General features: G+C 42.3%; 1 protein-coding gene across 1 annotated transcript in view; it reads right to left on the bottom strand.

Annotated features, from left to right (window-relative positions):
- Positions 1 to 659: 659 nt before the first annotated feature.
- The window catches only part of pde4dip (phosphodiesterase 4D interacting protein), a 133,171-nt gene continuing 116,077 nt past the window's right edge, over positions 660 to 17,753 (bottom strand). The window contains exons 33-34 of the mRNA XM_084308348.1: positions 9,395 to 9,441; positions 660 to 4,266 (exon numbers count right to left, since the gene is read on the bottom strand). Coding sequence (XP_084164474.1) covers positions 4,210 to 4,266; positions 9,395 to 9,441 — 104 coding nt within the window. The 3' untranslated portion in view covers positions 660 to 4,209. The remainder of the gene's footprint in view (positions 4,267 to 9,394; positions 9,442 to 17,753) is intronic.

Genomic DNA, 17,753 nt, shown 5'->3' with positions numbered 1-17,753 from the left:
CTGGACTGCTTGTAATCCCGTTTTGCTCGTCTAGTGACATTTTCTCTCTCTCTGTTTCCCGAGTTTGGATCGAGGAGTAGCTGCAGAGCAGCAGAGGCAGAGGCGCAACGCCACGGTGCCTCTCTGCCCAGAAGACGTGCTGCAGAGCCGCGGACAACTCTGCCAAGAACATTCTCCCTTGTGTTTTGTTGTTTATTTGCTCATTCCTATTTCATAAATAAATACGCCCTAGTTTTTGGCTAACTCTGAACTACCTGTCTGTGCCGTGCTGTTGGGGTCGGTTTCAAACCATAACAAAGACTCTCATCCACGCTCTCTCTCCCAGGAGCTCAATGTAACGCGGAAGTGCAGTGGTCTATTGTTGGTTTTGTGTTTGTGTCTCCATTACTATTGCTAGGCAACCTTTCAAAATTCACACCACCAACTGTGGTACACAAGCTAAACCCTGATGATACAACAGGTCTGGCCAGGTTGTGAAAGGTATCTGTCTCAGCCGGGGTCCAGCCAGGTTTGGCCAGGTTCTAAAGACGCTCACTGTGTGCCAGACAGGCCACAGCACGGCTAAACCCTATAGACAAGGCATGTTGGCCTTTGTGCCATGCTCTACCCATTGTGCTACACAGGACAATAATTACATAAATAAAAAAAACACAACAATCAAGATTTTAATACTGTTCCCCTTTATTGAAAAGATTTTTTTTTTACCCCAAAACATCTTTGTAAGAATACATGCATAAAAATACACAGAGCCTTGGCTCCACCCCCCACAGCAACAGCTCTGCGTGATGTACACGCTCCCACTTCTATGTACATACATTTGATTTGTACATGTACTTGTGGTGATTCCTACTGAAACACATACACACGCAGACAGGCAATATTTTTGTCCTCTGGAACTGTGGGCAACTCTACAAAAGGATACTTAGGCAGGCGTGTAAATATGAATCTTTCCACCTCATTTGACTGCTTACAAGTCGTTCACTTTGGTTGGTTTTATTGCTTCGCCAAGAGATTGTTCCAGTTCTTTTGTGTGTGTCCTTACTTTGCAACCAGTGAATTGTTTCTCAACTATACTGCCCTGCAGAAGTTAACCTCAGTAACTCAAAATTGTAATTCAAAATTGAGTTATAAGTTAAATTTAACTTCTCCGTTTTATCTTGTGATACAGTTTTTAGAGAAAAATGGTATAAAGAATTGCAGTAACTACAAAATCACTGGATAGGCAAAGAACTTCAAAGCCATTTTTCTCAGTTTCACTGTTTGCATGGTCACTGCGGTTAGCTTCTGCAGGACAGTGTAGTTACTGCGGTTAGCTTCTGCAGGACAGTGTAGTTACTGCGGTTAGCTTCTGCATGACAGTGTAGTTACTGAGGTTAGCTTCTGCAGGGCAGAATACTCCACTTAAAGCACAGATTTATGTTAATCCAAAAGTGCATGGCAAACCAAGCGATTTAGTGTATCAGACACGGTGCCAGGGAAACACTTTAAAATGATTGTCGTTAAAACAGAAACGTGTCACTAGAGAGACCGACACAGAGTCCCTTTAAAACAAACGCCCAGGAGCTAAAACATATAGTAGACAACATGGCACTTGAATACTGTAGCTAGGCCTTAATACGTGTAAAAGCAACCCTGAAGGCTATTGCACGGTAACCCACAAAATGTTGCATATTTCAGGTAAAGTGATTGAGGGCAGTGAGCCCACAGTTCATGCACAAAGAGCAACAAGGCTGTGTTACGTATTATACAGAATAAACATCACAAGAGGAAAAACAGCAGTGAGTGAGCCAGTGTAGACGACCCGGGATCCAGACGGTTTATCCTGCCGATGATTGTCACCATGCCTAAAGTCATTTAGGAGGAAGTGTTATCTGTGTGAATAGATAACAGATAAATTACATATACTGTACATAAGTTCATCAATTTCATCCCATACATGAAATTTATTTTACTAAATGCGTTGTTGTTATTGTCATGGGAATAGTCAAAACATAGAAATGATGTATAAGTCGAGTTAAAAAGAAACAGAAATAATTAATTAAAAAAAAAAATGTTTAGAAAAAAAGAAAGGAAATGTCCAAATATCTGGTCCATTTGCTGGTCCAAGTCTTTTTGTCTAAGTATTGTTTATAAAAATTAATAAAAAAAAAAAAACTCTCTTGGACCATATACCAAAAGAAGTATAATTTCTTTATGCTAAACAATACAAATGAGACAAACAATTTAGTGTATTGCACAAATAATGTATTGTTTTTGTCCCATGGTAACCATTCCCATCCTTAAAAGACAATAGCTTGTCTGGCCTCAAAAGGCTGTTCATGTACCGTCACCTTTCCAGGCGCATTACAGCATGTGCTTATTATTATTAGTATCATTATTAACTGGTTTACTAAGATAACATACATGCCAGCTTAATCGTTCATAAGGCCTCTTCACTGCTTATGTCTACAGGTTTGGCATGTCAGCAGGAAGACATGGCTGGACCCATGTGTTTAAATAATATTTCAATTTAAATATATATTATATAGACAGTGTGGACTCCATAACAACTGTAGTGACACTAAAGGGGCAGTTCGAATGGGAATGAGTAAGTAGTTAAAAGCATAGGCTGGTTGTGTAATTTTCCAGTTAACAATGCTGCTAGTTAAGAGTGCATTATTTAACGCATTCCACTCCTGTTAACTACATATTTTAATTAGAGTTTGCAAAAAAAGAACTGCCCACTGGTAATAATATGGTTTTCACTTTGTGACATCATCAGTAGTTGACCATTTCCCCTGTGGCAGGAGTTTTGCCAGGGTGAAGAAAAAAAAAGAAACTCTAAATTTGAAGAATATGGCTTCTTTCCCACAAGCTCTTCAAACCACATGCTACTACTTCCTAACTAACAAACAGACAGACAAACAAACAGCTAGCCTCGTAGAAGCTAAGAGGAAGCACTTTAGTTTGGTTCAGCTCTTTTTCAGAGCCCTCTTTCATCATCGCTGCTCTGAGTTCGATAACCACAATTCCCACTGAGGTCAAAGGTTAGAATGGTCTCAGAATAGAAGGAGGAGAAACACTTGAGTTTGAGGTCCTCCACAAAAAGCCTTCTTACTGTAGCACCTTCCCCAACGCTGCTGTCAACTCCAATTATGATTGTCTTTATTTATCCATCTATCTTTACTGTAATTTAAAGTGAATGTTGATCTAATTCTTAGGGATGTTCGATATTGGCTTTTTTACCGATATACCGATATTGTCCAACTCTTAATTTCCGATACCGATATCAACCGATACCGATTATATGCAGGGTTTCCCCCCCAAAAAACGGAATAATTTCAGGTAATTACGATTACATATCTCTTGTCGTGGAATTAACACAACATTATGCATACTTTTCACAATAAATTAAATAAGAATTTTTTCTTACTTGCTTGCCTGGGTAAACAAAGGTTAAATAATTTGTATTATTATTTTTTTAAACCGATACTTTCCGATATTACATTTTAATGCCAATATCGGTAGGCCGATAATATCGGACATCCCTACGTAATTCTCCATGTGCCCACTCACATACAGACCTTTTCATAACCACTCCATTGTTAGGGGAACAGCGTGCGCCCCGAGTGCACTTCCCGTCAGCTACTATATTAATAAACACTACGACGGGAAATGCACTGGGGTTTGTGAAAAGCTCTGTAGGTCTGTGAAAACAATTGTAGAATTAGCAAAAATATCCACGGTTCTCAATCTGAAAACGAGCGTACATGACACCTGACACAAGACCGCTATTCATGTTCATAAACCATCCTCGACTAGCAGAGAGAAATCTCCCATCGCAGAGCACCTCGCCCTCACTATAACCCTGTCACTCAAGTGTTTCCCTCGACCAATCACAAACGCAGGACCAACAGCTCCTCCCTGTCCGGTATTTCCCTTTTCAGACAGGAAGTGATGGAGGACACGATGGGGCTGTTGTTGTATCCTTTGCTTTCTTTTGATGTGAAAAGTGTCCTATCTGCGGTTTCCATTCTGCGTCGGCTGCGTTACCGCGTCCTTCCAAAATAAACTGTTCAGTTTCATTCGATTAGGGGCCCCAAACACGGCATGACTGAAAGCGAAACCATTACAGGGAGGCAGCCTGTAGGGGGCGCTGGTGGGGGGGGTTCCCCAGGCCTCGAAGTGAAGTGGTCCCAGTGGACAGTGGGGCCTGGGGGTCCTGGAGTCTCACGAAACCCCAACCAGGAGAGAGGGAGAGCTCACAGAACAGCCCTGGGTTCTCACCTGTGGGACGGAGAAGATCGATAAGACGGTTACTACGAGGATACTCTCCAGTATAACATTGCCTCTCTCAGCATTGATTTATTTAGTTTTTTTATCCTTTTGATTTGTTTTGTATTTGGGATATATCTGGCTAGAGGGGCCACTTGTATTTCATAGACCAAGAAATCATTTCAATCAATCATTGAATCAATCAATGAATCAATTAATCAGGACACAAGAGGGCGTTTTCTTTTATCTTTCTTTTTTTCTTACTGTGATTTTGGGTACAATTACACAGCTGGGTAATCAATACAATGTGTTATATAGAACACTTATTCAGGACAGCTTGCACCAAGATAATGTGTTATAGAACACTTATTCAGGACAGCTTGCACCAAGATAATGTGTTATTAAACACTCATTCAGGACAGCTTGCACCAAGATAATGTGTTATTAAACACTCATTCAGGACAGCTTGCACCAAGATAATGTGTTATAGAACACTTATTCAGGACAGCTTGCACCAAGATAATGTGTTATTAAACACTCATTCAGGACAGCTTGCACCAAGATAATGTGTTAAAAACACTCATACGGGACAGCTTGCACCAAGATAATGTGTTAAAAACACTCATTCGGGACAGCTTGCACCAAGATAATGTGTTAAAAACACTCATTCGGGACAGCTTGCACCAAGACAGGGAATTAACCTTTTTATCAATTTACACTTTAATTGTTCTTCTAGCCAAATTGAATTAGATCATTGAAAATCTGGTTGTTTACCTGCAAACGTGTTTAGTGGTATCATTGTTATTATTTTTCATAGATGTGACGGTATTACATTTGCCAGTAATTGTCATGGTGCTAATTAATTCAAAATTGTCTATTTTCAACGTAATACTGCTATGGAACAATACTTTTTTACAATACTGTATGTAAAAATCCATACTTCTGCATGGATCTGTGATGGTATACATTCCTATTCAGAGTACCTTCCAGCCTTATCTAGTATTAGGTAGTAGAATAGTGCAATTCATGTGTCTGTTCTATGCTAATTTGATCTCACTACCTCCTATGCACTGTAATTTTAAGAGCGCTGCTCTGTTGTAATTAAAAACTGCTCTGTTATATTTGTATTGAACTATTTTATGTCCGTTCTATTTTATTATTTTTAGCCTATTTTTAAACTGAATCAAACCGCACTTTTTTACTCTGTCTATTCTATTTTTATAATTTTTTATTACTGAATGAAACTGTAAACAGAGAGGCCTATTGGGATGCTAGATCCTAATGTGAAACACTGTGATTTACCTTACCTTGCTACCTCCTACCTCTATCTTTTTTATGCTCGCTTATGCCTGTTTTTTTTTTTTTTTTTTTTTACTGCTGTGAAGCACGTTGAACTGCAACTTCTGTATGAAAAGTGCTATACAAATAAAGTTTATTATTATTATTATAGACACGCTCACCAGCCAGGTAACATTCAGCAGCATGTGGCTGCTGCCTGGTGTTAATTTCCCACCCTTCACTCATGTGTTAGTGACTTGTAGCTACAGTAATGTCTATAAGAAAACAAGTCATTCACTCCCTTTGCCCCCCAAGAGGTCACATGTCAACAAGCATGTTCACAGCAGAAAAGAGAAACCATTGCCATTTAATGCCAGTAGGGGGCCTGCCCCTGAATAGTCCACCAAGGCAGAATTAGTAACTATTTATATTGAATGAAAACCTTGTAGCTTTGATTATAGTGGTGTTGCTTTTGTTGTTTTATTTCTTTGTTTATTTTTTTAATTTAATTTTTTTACTTTGAAACTCGATTCTTCATCCACTGCACCATTGAACTTTTCCATGAAAACATAATGAACCACCTTTAGCAGCTCGATCACAGGGCTGAGTTAGGCTGAGCAAGAGAAAGCCCTTGTGATCAGGCGCCACACCAGTGCCGCAAAATCCATAAAAGGAAAACATTTCAAATGTAAAACAGTGCTCAGTGTTTGTTTGCAGTTTTTGCTTATTCAACTTTTAATTTATTTTTATTTTTGCAGTGACCTCCTCTATCAGCCACAAGGTGGTGCCAAACTTCCATAGTGCAGGTTTGAGTTTCAAAATCCTTGGGTCAATGGATCCCTTTAAAAAACACTGCAGTTATAGTCTGGAGGCAGAGACCAGAGAGTGTGAGATCCTGATGCAATCAACTTAGATTGCAGATCTAAAATAGAGACGTTTTGAGCCCACAGCCCTTCAGAAGACTGTCTGATCAGTCCGTGAGCTCAAAGCCTCTATATCTTTGTGGTGTTGATAATATATGTGTGTGTCTGTTAGGGTGACCAGATGCAAAAAGTCCAAAAGTGGGACAACAGTAAGATTTTGGTGGGACAAAGTGGGACAACAGTACGATTTTGGTGGGACAAAGTGGGACAAAGTGGGACAGATAGATAATGTAATTTTTTTTATTAGAATAACTGCCATGGTCTTCACTGAATAGATTTAAATCAAAGGTTAAATCAAAATAAATACAAATTAAATACCACCTAACATCTGTTTTAAATATTCAAACATCATCACTTGACAGGAATGTCTTGTGTTTGATATTCCCTGTTAACACAGAACTAGGGAAAACAGTGTAGTATAATACAAAAATAATAATACAAATAAATTGTGTTTCTATATTAGAATAACTGCCATGGTCTCACCGAATAGATTTAAATCAAAGGTTAAAGGTTACCACCGTCGGCTGACCTGTATGAATGGGAGTGTTGTACTGTGTGATAGACACTTGTTATCTCAGCTGCAGTGACCTTGTCCGTCTGGCTATCATTGTTTGGTTTAAAAAGAAACGTATCCATAGATCTGGATGTTTCTTTTTGGTGAGCCACTTTCAAGTGAGACTCACGTCCACTGTGGCGCTTCAAGTTGTATTCTCCTCCATGCGCAATTGAAAACGAACTATGACACAAAACACAGAAAGCCTGCTGCGGATTGCCTGCCATCTGCCTCACCCAGTCATGTGTCGTTTGCCAGTCTTGGTTGTAAATGCAGGTCTGTTTCTTTTTACTGCTTTCCATCTTGAACTAGTTTGCTTGTAATGTTGTTGTGTTTTTTTTGACCAATCAGATTTGCGATATGAGGTAGCGTCACGACTCAGTCTCAGTCACGTCACAAGCAGGCAAGCAGCACGCTAAAGTACTATAACCAATCAGAGCAATGTGTGTGGACAAGAGGCGGGTTGCTACGTTTACTGTCTGTAGGGAGGGGCTTTTAGACGCATGTTTTTTTGGCTTCGAAAAGAGGGACATCCTCTCAATATGAGGGACGCGGGACATTTGGTCAAATGGTGGGACAGTACAACCAAAAGGGGGACACCTGGTCACCCTAGTGTCTGTGTTACTTGTAGTTGTTTAGTTTGATAAGTAAACAATAGGACATCAATAGGAAAAGCAATCCCTCAATCTGATTCTCAATTCTCAGTTCTCTCAAGGTGATTTATGTTTCTTTCTGAGGCTTTAACTGTTCAAGGTTTTCATTCAGCAGCAGCACTATGTTATAACGTCAGGCCACTGATCCAGGAACAGTCACAAAAACACACCACATACACCAGGAGCACCATGTTATAACGTCAGGCCACTGATCCAGGAACAGTCACAAAAACACACCACATACACCAGGAGCACCATGTTATAACGTCAGGCCACTGATCCAGGAACAGTCACAAAAACACACCACATACACCAGGAGCACCATGTTATACCGTCAGGCCACTGATCCAGGAACAGTCACAAAAACACACCACATACACCAGGAGCACCATGTTATAACGTCAGGCCACTGATCCAGGAACAGTCACAAAAACACACCACATACACCAGGAGCACCATGTTATAACGTCAGGCCACTGATCCTGGAACAGTCACAAAAACACACCACATACACCAGGAGCACCATGTTATAACGTCAGGCCACTGATCCAGGAACAGTCACAAAAACACACCACATACACAAGGAGCACCATGTTATAACGTCAGGCCACTGATCTAGGAACAGTCACAAAAACACACCACATACACAAGGAGCACCATGTTATAACGTCAGGCCACTGATCCAGGAACAGTCACAAAAACACACCACATACATCAGGAGCCGCACCTTTACCAGTCTGGGGACGTGATGAAGAGGAGGGAGAGGAAGAGAGGGAGGGTGGGGGGGACGAGGGGGAGGAGGGAGGGGAGCAAGACGCACGACGGAGGGCAGATATCCTGCGTTCATTCTCCTGGAGAGACTCAGCGGGGGTGATCAGAGAGAGAGAGAAGAGAGAGAGGAGAAAGGATCAGAGAGAGAGAGAGACAGATAGAGAAGAGAGAGAGAGAGAAGAGAGAGAGGAGAAAAGATCAGAGAGAGAGAGACAGAGAGAGAAGAGAAAGAATCAGAGAGAAAGAGAGAGAAAAAGAGAGAAAGAGAAGAGAGAGAGAGGAGAAAGGATCAGAGAGAAAGAGAGGATGAGAGAGAGGGAGGGAAAAAGAGAGGAGAACAGATGAAAGAGAGACGATGAGAGAGAGGGAGGGAAATAGAGAGAGAGGATGGGAGAGAGAGAGGGAGGGAAATAGAGAGAGAGGATTGGAGAGGAGAGAGACGATGAAAGAGAGAGAGAGGGAGGGAAAGAGAGACAGAGAGGAGAGAAGATGAAAGAGAGAACGAGGGAAGGAAAGAGAAACAGAAAGAGAGAGAGAGGGGGAGAGAGAAGATAAGAGAGAGGAGAGAGCATAAGAGAGAGAGAGGAAGAGGAGAAAAGCGGGTTGTTTAAGAGACATTGTGGGACTGATATCTCTTCTCCACCTGATAGTTCACGCTCCTAATTCTGAACCGTGAGCACCAGGCTGCACAATATGGGCAAATTATCATGTTGTAATTATTCTATCAAATATCTTGCCATATTATTACTATACTTGCGATGAGTATTGTCTTCAGTTTAAAATCGAAATGTTCTTTTCAATCTGATCAAGCGCATTCTTCTCAGTCTTTATATTCTCATTTCTCATTGTCATTTATATTGTGATTTTTCTTTCTTTGTGAATTAAAATGCCCATTATTGTAACCTTGTGCAGTGTACAACATTATGAAAAAGAAACAATGTGACAACCTGAAAGCCTCTCACCTGTAAGTTAGTCTTGGCCTTTTTCAAAACATCATGTGTTCTTGACACTGTAAAAATAAATACAAATACAAATCATCATCATCATCATCATCTTTAAACGTCACTTGTAAATTCAACACACAGACATGTAAACACAAACACTAGAGCAAGTCACTGACCTTCAAGGCCACCGTAACAATGTCTACCTGACAGTGTAACACAATGAGGAGATGGAGAGAATAGAGAGAACAGGTGAGAAAGAAGACACATAATGAGAGAAAGAGAGAGAGAGAGAGATGAGGTGCAAAAAGATTGATGTGTGGAAAAATGGAGAGGAGAGAGAGGAACAAAGGAGGGAGGGAGGGAGAGAAAGGGTGAGAGGGGAAACAGAGAGAGATGGAATGAGAGAGGGATGGAGAAAGGGAGAGAGGAGGGAGGGATTGAGCGGGGCAGGGAGAGGTAAAATGAAGAAGAAGAATGCGCGCGAGAGAGGGAGAGAGAGATATATATAGAGAGAGAGAGAGACAGACACAAAGTCTCCTTTCGCTCTTGCTTTTAGTGTACGGCACGGTATCCATGAAGCACGGTCATGAAGCAATTAATCTCATTAATCTCTTACATAATTCTAACGTGTGTCACCATAGAAAACGAACTGCAGCCACGGCTGTCAGAGAGAGAGAGAGAGAGAGAGAGAGAGAGAGAGAGAGAGAGAGAGAGAGAGAGAGAGAGAGAGAGAGAGAGAGAGAGAGAGAGAGAGAGAGAGAGAGAGAGAGAGAGAGAGAGAGAGAGAGAGAGAGGGAAGCTTAATGACGGGTGTTGACAGAGTCACCTGGGGAGCAAACAATAACTGTTCATGACAACAAGGTCCTCTTTAGCCTTAACCGGCGTGGTTTATTTTCTTATGCACATTTGTACCACGAGACCTACTCGCCGTGAGAGTTAGAGAGAAAGAGATAGAGGGGGAGGGAACATTCCCTTTTATACCTTCTACCTCAGTGATTCCCAACCTGGGGTCCGCGGAGGTCTTTTTTATTTTAATTTTTTTTTTTTGATTTTTTTTTTTTTTTTTTATCATCAGAAGCATGAATAGTCTCTCCACTACAATAAAAAATAAAGATAAATAAATAAACATCTAGACATGATTTTTGAACGTTAACAGTAGGCTACCGGGTAGCCGCTAAAACGCGAATCAGTTGACTGTATCACTTTCTGTAGCTAGCCTAGCACGCTAGTTAACTTTCTCGGCTCGTCTGCAGTCAGCCGCCAGAGGCGAAAATGTGTGACAAACGAAAAGGAGATGACGGCAGCTCATCTGCAAAAAAAGTTAGGACCTACAGCAATCGCGAAAATTACATCACCATGGGCTTCACTAAGGGACCAGACAAACGAGTGTGTGATTTGTGGAGAAAAGTTGGCAAACTCGAGCCTGAAGCCCAGCAAGCTGAAGAGACATCAGGCGTCTAAGCACCCAGAAACCGTTGGGAAGGATCCAGACTTTTTTCGGAGGAAAGAACAGTCTCTCAAGGCGAACAAGCCTGTTGATGTTAGAGTAGCGTGGAGCAGGGGTGGCAGTGATTTACAGAAGGCTACCGAAGCCTCCTTTGAGTGTTCGCTTTTAATTGCAAAAGCAAAGAAACCGCACAATATTGGCGAGCAGCTCATCAAACCAGCCTGCATCAAAATGGTTTAGAAACTGTGCGGCCCACAGGTGGCGGATAAACTAAAATCAGTACCACTCTCGAACAATGTAGTGAAAGACCGAATTGATAAGATGTCAAGTGATTGCGAGCAGCAGCTGTCAGAAAAGCTTAGAAAGGGTCCATTTGAGGGCGGTTAGGTGGTCGAGCGGAGATTGCGTTTGTCACCAGCCCCGGAGCTGTGAGCTTGGTTCGCCTGTTCGAATCCAGCTCACAGCTCCGGGGTTGTCACCAGCTTGGCTGGCCGTCTGCACTGATACAATTGGCTGTATCAGAGGGTGGGAGAAGCTGGCGGGGTGGGTCCGGGTCGTTGTAAACAGCGACTCCTACAGTTCGGTCGGGGCGCCTGCTAAGCGCGGATTGGACGTGAGGGGGATAGTGTGGTCCTCCCACACGCTACGCCCTCTCAATGAGAATCCGCGCTGCCAGGTGAAAAGAAGCGGTGATTGGCTGGACGTGTGTCGGAGGAAGCACGTGGTAGCCTCCACTCTCCCAAATGATCTGACTGTGGGGGGTAAAGCGCAGCGACCAGGAAGGGACTGGGAATTGGCATACGACTAACATTGGGATGGGAGAAAAATCGGAGGAAAATGGAGGGGGAAAAAGACCAAAAAAAAAAAAAAAAATAAAGGGTCCATTTGCCATACAACTTGATGAAACTACAACTGTCGCAGACGAGGCTGTGCTCATCGTTTATGTGCAATATATTGAAAATGAGGATCTGAAGCAGGACATTCTCATGTCAGTCAACCTTACTACCAGGATATTTTTACTGCAGTGGATTCTTACTTCATTCAACATAAATGCAAACCGTTCACCATAAGGGCCTGATTTGAGAGGATGAATACAGGATTTGAATATTGGCCAAAATTTTGAAATACATATGGTGCAAGATTAGATTTGTTGATTGAAGGCACAAGTCAAAGAAGCATAGTGGGTCTAATTATGATGCATATGCCTGTGTATAAGCAGTTTGTTATTAAAATGACAAAAAAAAGGTATTAAACCCAGCTAGGACAGATTCTCTCTGCTACTGATTGGAATTTCCTGTCTCATATTTAGTTTAATTTGTTGCATTGATTTGTTCCATAAATGCAAACCGTTCACCATTAGGGACTGATTTGAGAGGATGAATACAGGATTTGAATATTGGCCAAACATTTTGAAATGCATATGGTGCAAGATGAGATTTGTTGATTGAAGGCACAAGTTAAAGAAGCATAGTGGGTCTAATTGTGATGCATATGCCTGTGTATAAGCAGTTTGTTATTAAAATGACAAAAAAAGGTATTAAACCCAGCTAGGACAGATTCTCTCTGCTACTGATTGGAATTTCCTGTCTCATATTTAGTTTAATTTGTTGCATTGATTTGTTCCATAAATGCAAACCGTTCACCATTAGGGCCTGATTTGAGAGGATGAATACAGCATTTGAATATTGGCCAAACATTTTGAAATGCATATGGTGCAAGATGAGATTTGTTGATTGAAGGCACAAGTCAAAGAAGCATAGTGGGTCTAATTGTGATGCATATGCCTGTGTATAAGCAGTTTGTTATTAAAATGAAAAAAAAAGTATTTTATGGTATCTTATTAGGAGGGGGTCCGCGAATTTCATCAGAGATGTTTGGGGGTCCCTGGGGGGAAAAAGGTTGGGAACCACTGTTCTACCTGATGTCAGCTACAATAGCTGCGTCTCCTTACGCCTATAGCGCCCTCTTGTGGAACAGTTAAAGTGCAGTTACATACTAACACTTACACTTAACACTCCTACTTATGAATGACGTGTATACTGTACAACTTTTCCAAAACAACTTTTTCAAGAAAAAATACAGTTCAAAACATCAAAAGAACATGGCAGTCAATATTACATAACAGGCAATATTTTACACACCAAACATGACCTCTGCAAATCTTCTCAATTTCAGTTTGGAGACAGGCTTGGTCATAGCGTCTGCAACCATGTCGTCTGTAGGACAGTAAACAAGTGTCAACCTTTCTTCTCTGATGACAGATCTAATGAAGTGATATTTTATATCCACATGTTTACACCTCTGTCGGCCCACAGGGTTTCTAGCGAGTGCAATGGTTCCCTGGTTGTCTTCATAAACAACAGTTTTCTTATATACATAGGTATCCATTCCTTCGGGCAGTTGTTCTAGATAAATACATTCCTGTATTGTCAAAGCTAGAGCCATGTTGTGAAGGTTTCGGTGTGGTATAGAAGAGTAGACCCCAAATGCAGGAACACGAGCAGAGAGAGAAGAAGCTGAGACGACGGGATGAAGTGAACGGGCTTTTACTTAGCAGTTGCATACAAGGATACACGTTGTAACTGTTACAAACAAAAGCGAACTGCAAAACCCGAAAACAAACAATACTTCAGCAGAGCTGGAAATAAAGTGGACTACGAGAGGAACGGACTCACTGGGAAATACAAGTGACAACCGGTGAGTACGTGACCGAACACAACTGTGATAACAATACAAGGCAATGGCGCGACAATGAATGTGAGGAACGGGCAGGTCTAAATAGTGCCCGTGATTAATAATTACTAATGAGTGCCAGATGGTATAGGCCAGGCCTGGCCAAGACAGGTGACACAAGGTAGTTAGTAAAAGAAAACTCACATCATTAATAAAAGCATGTGTAAAGGAATATCTAAAAGGAACAACCCTTAAGGAACATATGTAAAGATGTTAACACTAATAAAAACATGTGTAAGGAACGAGCCTTAAAGGGACACAAGTAAAGTATTAACACTTAGAGAAAACATATGTAAAAGAGATTAACCTATAAAGGAACATATATATAAAAAGAACAACCCTTAAGGAAACATATGTAAAGATGTTTAACACTATAAAAGACATATGTAAAGGAGATGAACTTTTAAAAGGAAACATATGAAAAGATAAACCTTTTAAAAACACAAGCTAAAATGCACCACACAACATGAACAGATAAAACACAGCACCATTAATAACATCCAGAATAAGGTCCAATATCTGGAGCTGCTGCGTTTGGCCACCGGAGGACGGCAGAAAAGCACTGTTCATATTGTTCGAGCATGATCCCTGGCTGGGACCATGACACATGTATTCGGCTTCACAAGTTGATAGTGCCACTGTGGGCTGTTTCTTTGTTTTCCATGAAACCAGTGAGGTGTCTGTACCCATACTCACACAATACCCGGTGGTACTTCTTCTGTCTGTGGCGTCTGCCGCCCAATCTGCATCACTATAGGCTTGGAGCCCTAAGCCCTCGCTGCTCTTTCTGAAACAAAGCTGTTTATCTGCTGTGCCTTTGAGATAACGAAAAACATGTTTTGCTGTAATCCAGTGCTCTTCTGTGGGATCAGCAAAATGCTGTGATAATTAACTCACTACAAAACATAGGTCAGGGCGAGTACATGTTGTCAAATAAATGAGGCTACCTACAGCTTCTCTGTAAATTTTTACATCTGTCAATTTCTGAGCATCCTCTTGGTAGTCTAGCTTTTGATCACATGGCGTTTCCCTGGTTCTACATTCTTGCATGTCAAAACGATTCAGGATCTTTTCCACATATCTCTTCTGGGATATTTTTACACAACTGGCAGACTGTTCGAAGTCCATGCCTAGAAAATGTTTTAACCTACCTAGGTCTTTCATTTTGAATCTGGTGGAGAGCATACTTTTCACCTGCTCTAGGTTTCGAGTGTTGTCTGCTGCGATGATTAAATCATCCACCCAAATCACAATTATCACTTTTCCGGACTCTTTTGACTCCTTTGTGTAAACACAGGGGTCTACTGGGTTCTGTATGAAGTGATCTTCAATTAGACATGTATGAAGCATCTCGTTCCAATTTCGCCCAGACTGTTTCAGGCCGTAAATGGATTTTTCTAGCTTACACACTAACTTCTCTCCGTCCTTTTCGTAACCTTCAGGTTGTTCCATATATATCTCCCTATCAATGGATGCGTGCAGGTAGGCTGTCTTCACATCTATCTGGTGTAAAATCAAACTGTCTTCAGCTGCCTTCTGCATCACTACCCGTACATTGGTCAGATTGACTGTAGGGGAGAATGTCTCACCGTAGTCTATTCCTTCCCTCTGACTGTAGCCTTTAGCTACAAACCTGGCCTTGTACTTGTCGTGGCCTTTAATACCCTCCTTGATTGAGTGCACCCATTTGCCTCCCACTGTCTGTCTACCCTCTGGTAACTTTGTTAGAGTAAAAGTATGATTGTCCTCTAGGGACCTCATCTCCTCATCCATTGCTCTCTCCCATTTTCCTGACTCAGGGGATATCATGGCCTCTCTAAAGGTCTGAGGTACACCACTCACTACTCTGTAGCAGTAATCTATGCTGGTAAGTGTACTGTCATCCTCGTCACTTTCTCTCTGGGCATAGTCTTTCAGATACTTTGGGGGTTTATGTTCCCGGGAGGGATATCTCCCACTGCATGAGGCACGTGACGTCAGCCTAGGGTGCTTCTCGTCATCATCCTCTGGGGGTTGTTGACTGTCTGTCTGCATGTCTGTGCTCAGTACACTAGGCTGTGGTGTCTCTCTTTCCTCACACCCTACTCTGGAGTCCAACTCTGGCTCCTGTGTCTGTGTCTCGTTCTCACATGTTGATGTTGTCTTTGTGACAAACTTGACTAACCTGTGTTTTTGCACTTTCCCTTTACCGGGATAGTAGACTAGAAAAGCGGGGCTGCCCTTGTCATGCCCTACAAAGAGTCCTTTTTCACACCTGGACTCAAGCTTTCCTCTGTCCTGTTGGTAAGCATAACACACTGACCCAAACTTGTGCATCCTGGCTAGATCACACCTTTTTCCTGTCAGTGCTGTATACGGGGTGGTGCCCGTGTGCTTGTTAAAACACCGATTTCTGGTGTAAGCGGCTTCTTGTACCGCATAATGCCATAGACTCTTGGATAAGTTACCATCTATTAGCTTACACCTAGCCATTTCGAAAAGAGTGCGTCCTTCCCTCTCTGCTATCCCGTTCGGTGCGGGGAGTAAGGACAGGACGTCTCGTGTCTGATCTTGTTCCTTCTCAGCAGTGATTGGAACTCTCTATTTGTGAACTCTGTTCCGTTATCAGACCGTAAGCATTTTATGTTGCCGTACGGAGCTACATCTGCAAGGAATTTTTCTGTGGCCTGGAGTGTGTCACTCTTTGCTCTGAGAAAGTAAACAAACACTGCCCCTGTACACACATCTGTAAAAGACTGTACATATTTAAAGCCACCTATGGACTCATTATTTACTGGACCGGCTAGATCTGTGTTAACTAGCTCAAGTGGTGTCTTTACTTTTTCCGTGGGACCTCTGTTCCTTGTTTGAGTGAACTTTCCCTTTATACACACATCACATTCTTTGTTAGGTCTATGCTTTTCACCGTACTGTCACCGATTGCAGCTTCACTATATACTCGTAATTACAATGACCCATGATCTCATGCCATGTCTGAATATCATGACTGACATTACACATATCATTTTAGTTACATTCTGTTTGTAGATAATACATTCTCTTGTACACCTCAATGTTAAATCTCATACCGTCAGGCTCTACAAGAACATCTTTACCTTCATTGAAGAACACTTTGGCACCGTTTGCAGTAGCAGATTTTACAGAGAATAGTTCTTGTGGGAGGGCGTTCTTCAACGTCACTGTACACCGGCGCCCCTCACTGTCTATGAGGCATACCTGTGCGTCTCCTCTCTCTTGCGCCAACCCGAATGTGCGCTTCCCGTCTGCCAGCTCCATGCTGTGTCTCTCCGGCTCGAAGGTGCTGTCAAAGTTCTTGAATCCGTTCCTGTCGTTGATAATGTGGAACGACGCACCTGTGTCCACAATCAGTCCCTTCCTTTGGACCTGCTGCTGCTGCGTTGACTGGGTGACGTATGCTGTTTGCGCCCCGAAGGTGAAGTCCTCTCTTCCCGCTTCTCTCCGGGCGTCGTCTCGACTCGCCTCACGTCCACCGCTGCCGCCATCTTGCACACAGCCGCCATCTTGCACGTGCGCGTACCGAGCGCTCTGTTCGCGCTTCTTTCTACACACTCTGTCCGCGTGTCCCGAAGTTCCACAGAAACTACACCAGACTGTTTTTGTGCATTTATCTTTTCGGTGACCCTTTTCTCCACATCGCCAACACGCCATCTCCGTCAGGGGTCCGGTCTTTCTCTTTGGCGCTGCTCGGGCCTTTATTACCCTTTCTCCCGCCTCTTCGGCGACCGGGTCTGTGTCTTCTGAGGCCTCGAAATTCTGCAGCTTGGCCTTGAACTCCCCCAGCGACATGTCCGCTGAACTGTGTGTCACCAACAGTGTGAATGGTTTATACATCTCCGGTAGTCCCCTCATAACCATCGCCATCATTAGTCCATCGCTCGGTGCTTCTCCTGCACTCTTGAGCGCCGTGATGATTTGTTCCGCCCTGATGACGTATTCAGTCATAGTCTCTGTGTTAGCTTTCTTCAGCGTGGTCAACGTTATATACAGGGATACAATCCGGGGCCTACCTCTGCCGATGTAGTGTTCTCTTATGACACGTTTTAGACTCAAACGTGAAAGTTGTAAAAGATACTTAAAGATATAAGAGATGAAACACTTTTGAAGGTATTTATTATAAAAAGTTTAACAAGCAATGTAATATAAAAGTGAATAAGCAAAGTATTTATACAAGGTGAA

Source organism: Notolepis coatsorum (genome assembly GCF_963971535.1).
Source record: "Notolepis coatsorum genome assembly, chromosome: 2".
Taxonomy (NCBI): domain Eukaryota; kingdom Metazoa; phylum Chordata; class Actinopteri; order Aulopiformes; family Paralepididae; genus Notolepis; species Notolepis coatsorum.
This window is presented reverse-complemented; position numbering and strand designations above follow the sequence as displayed.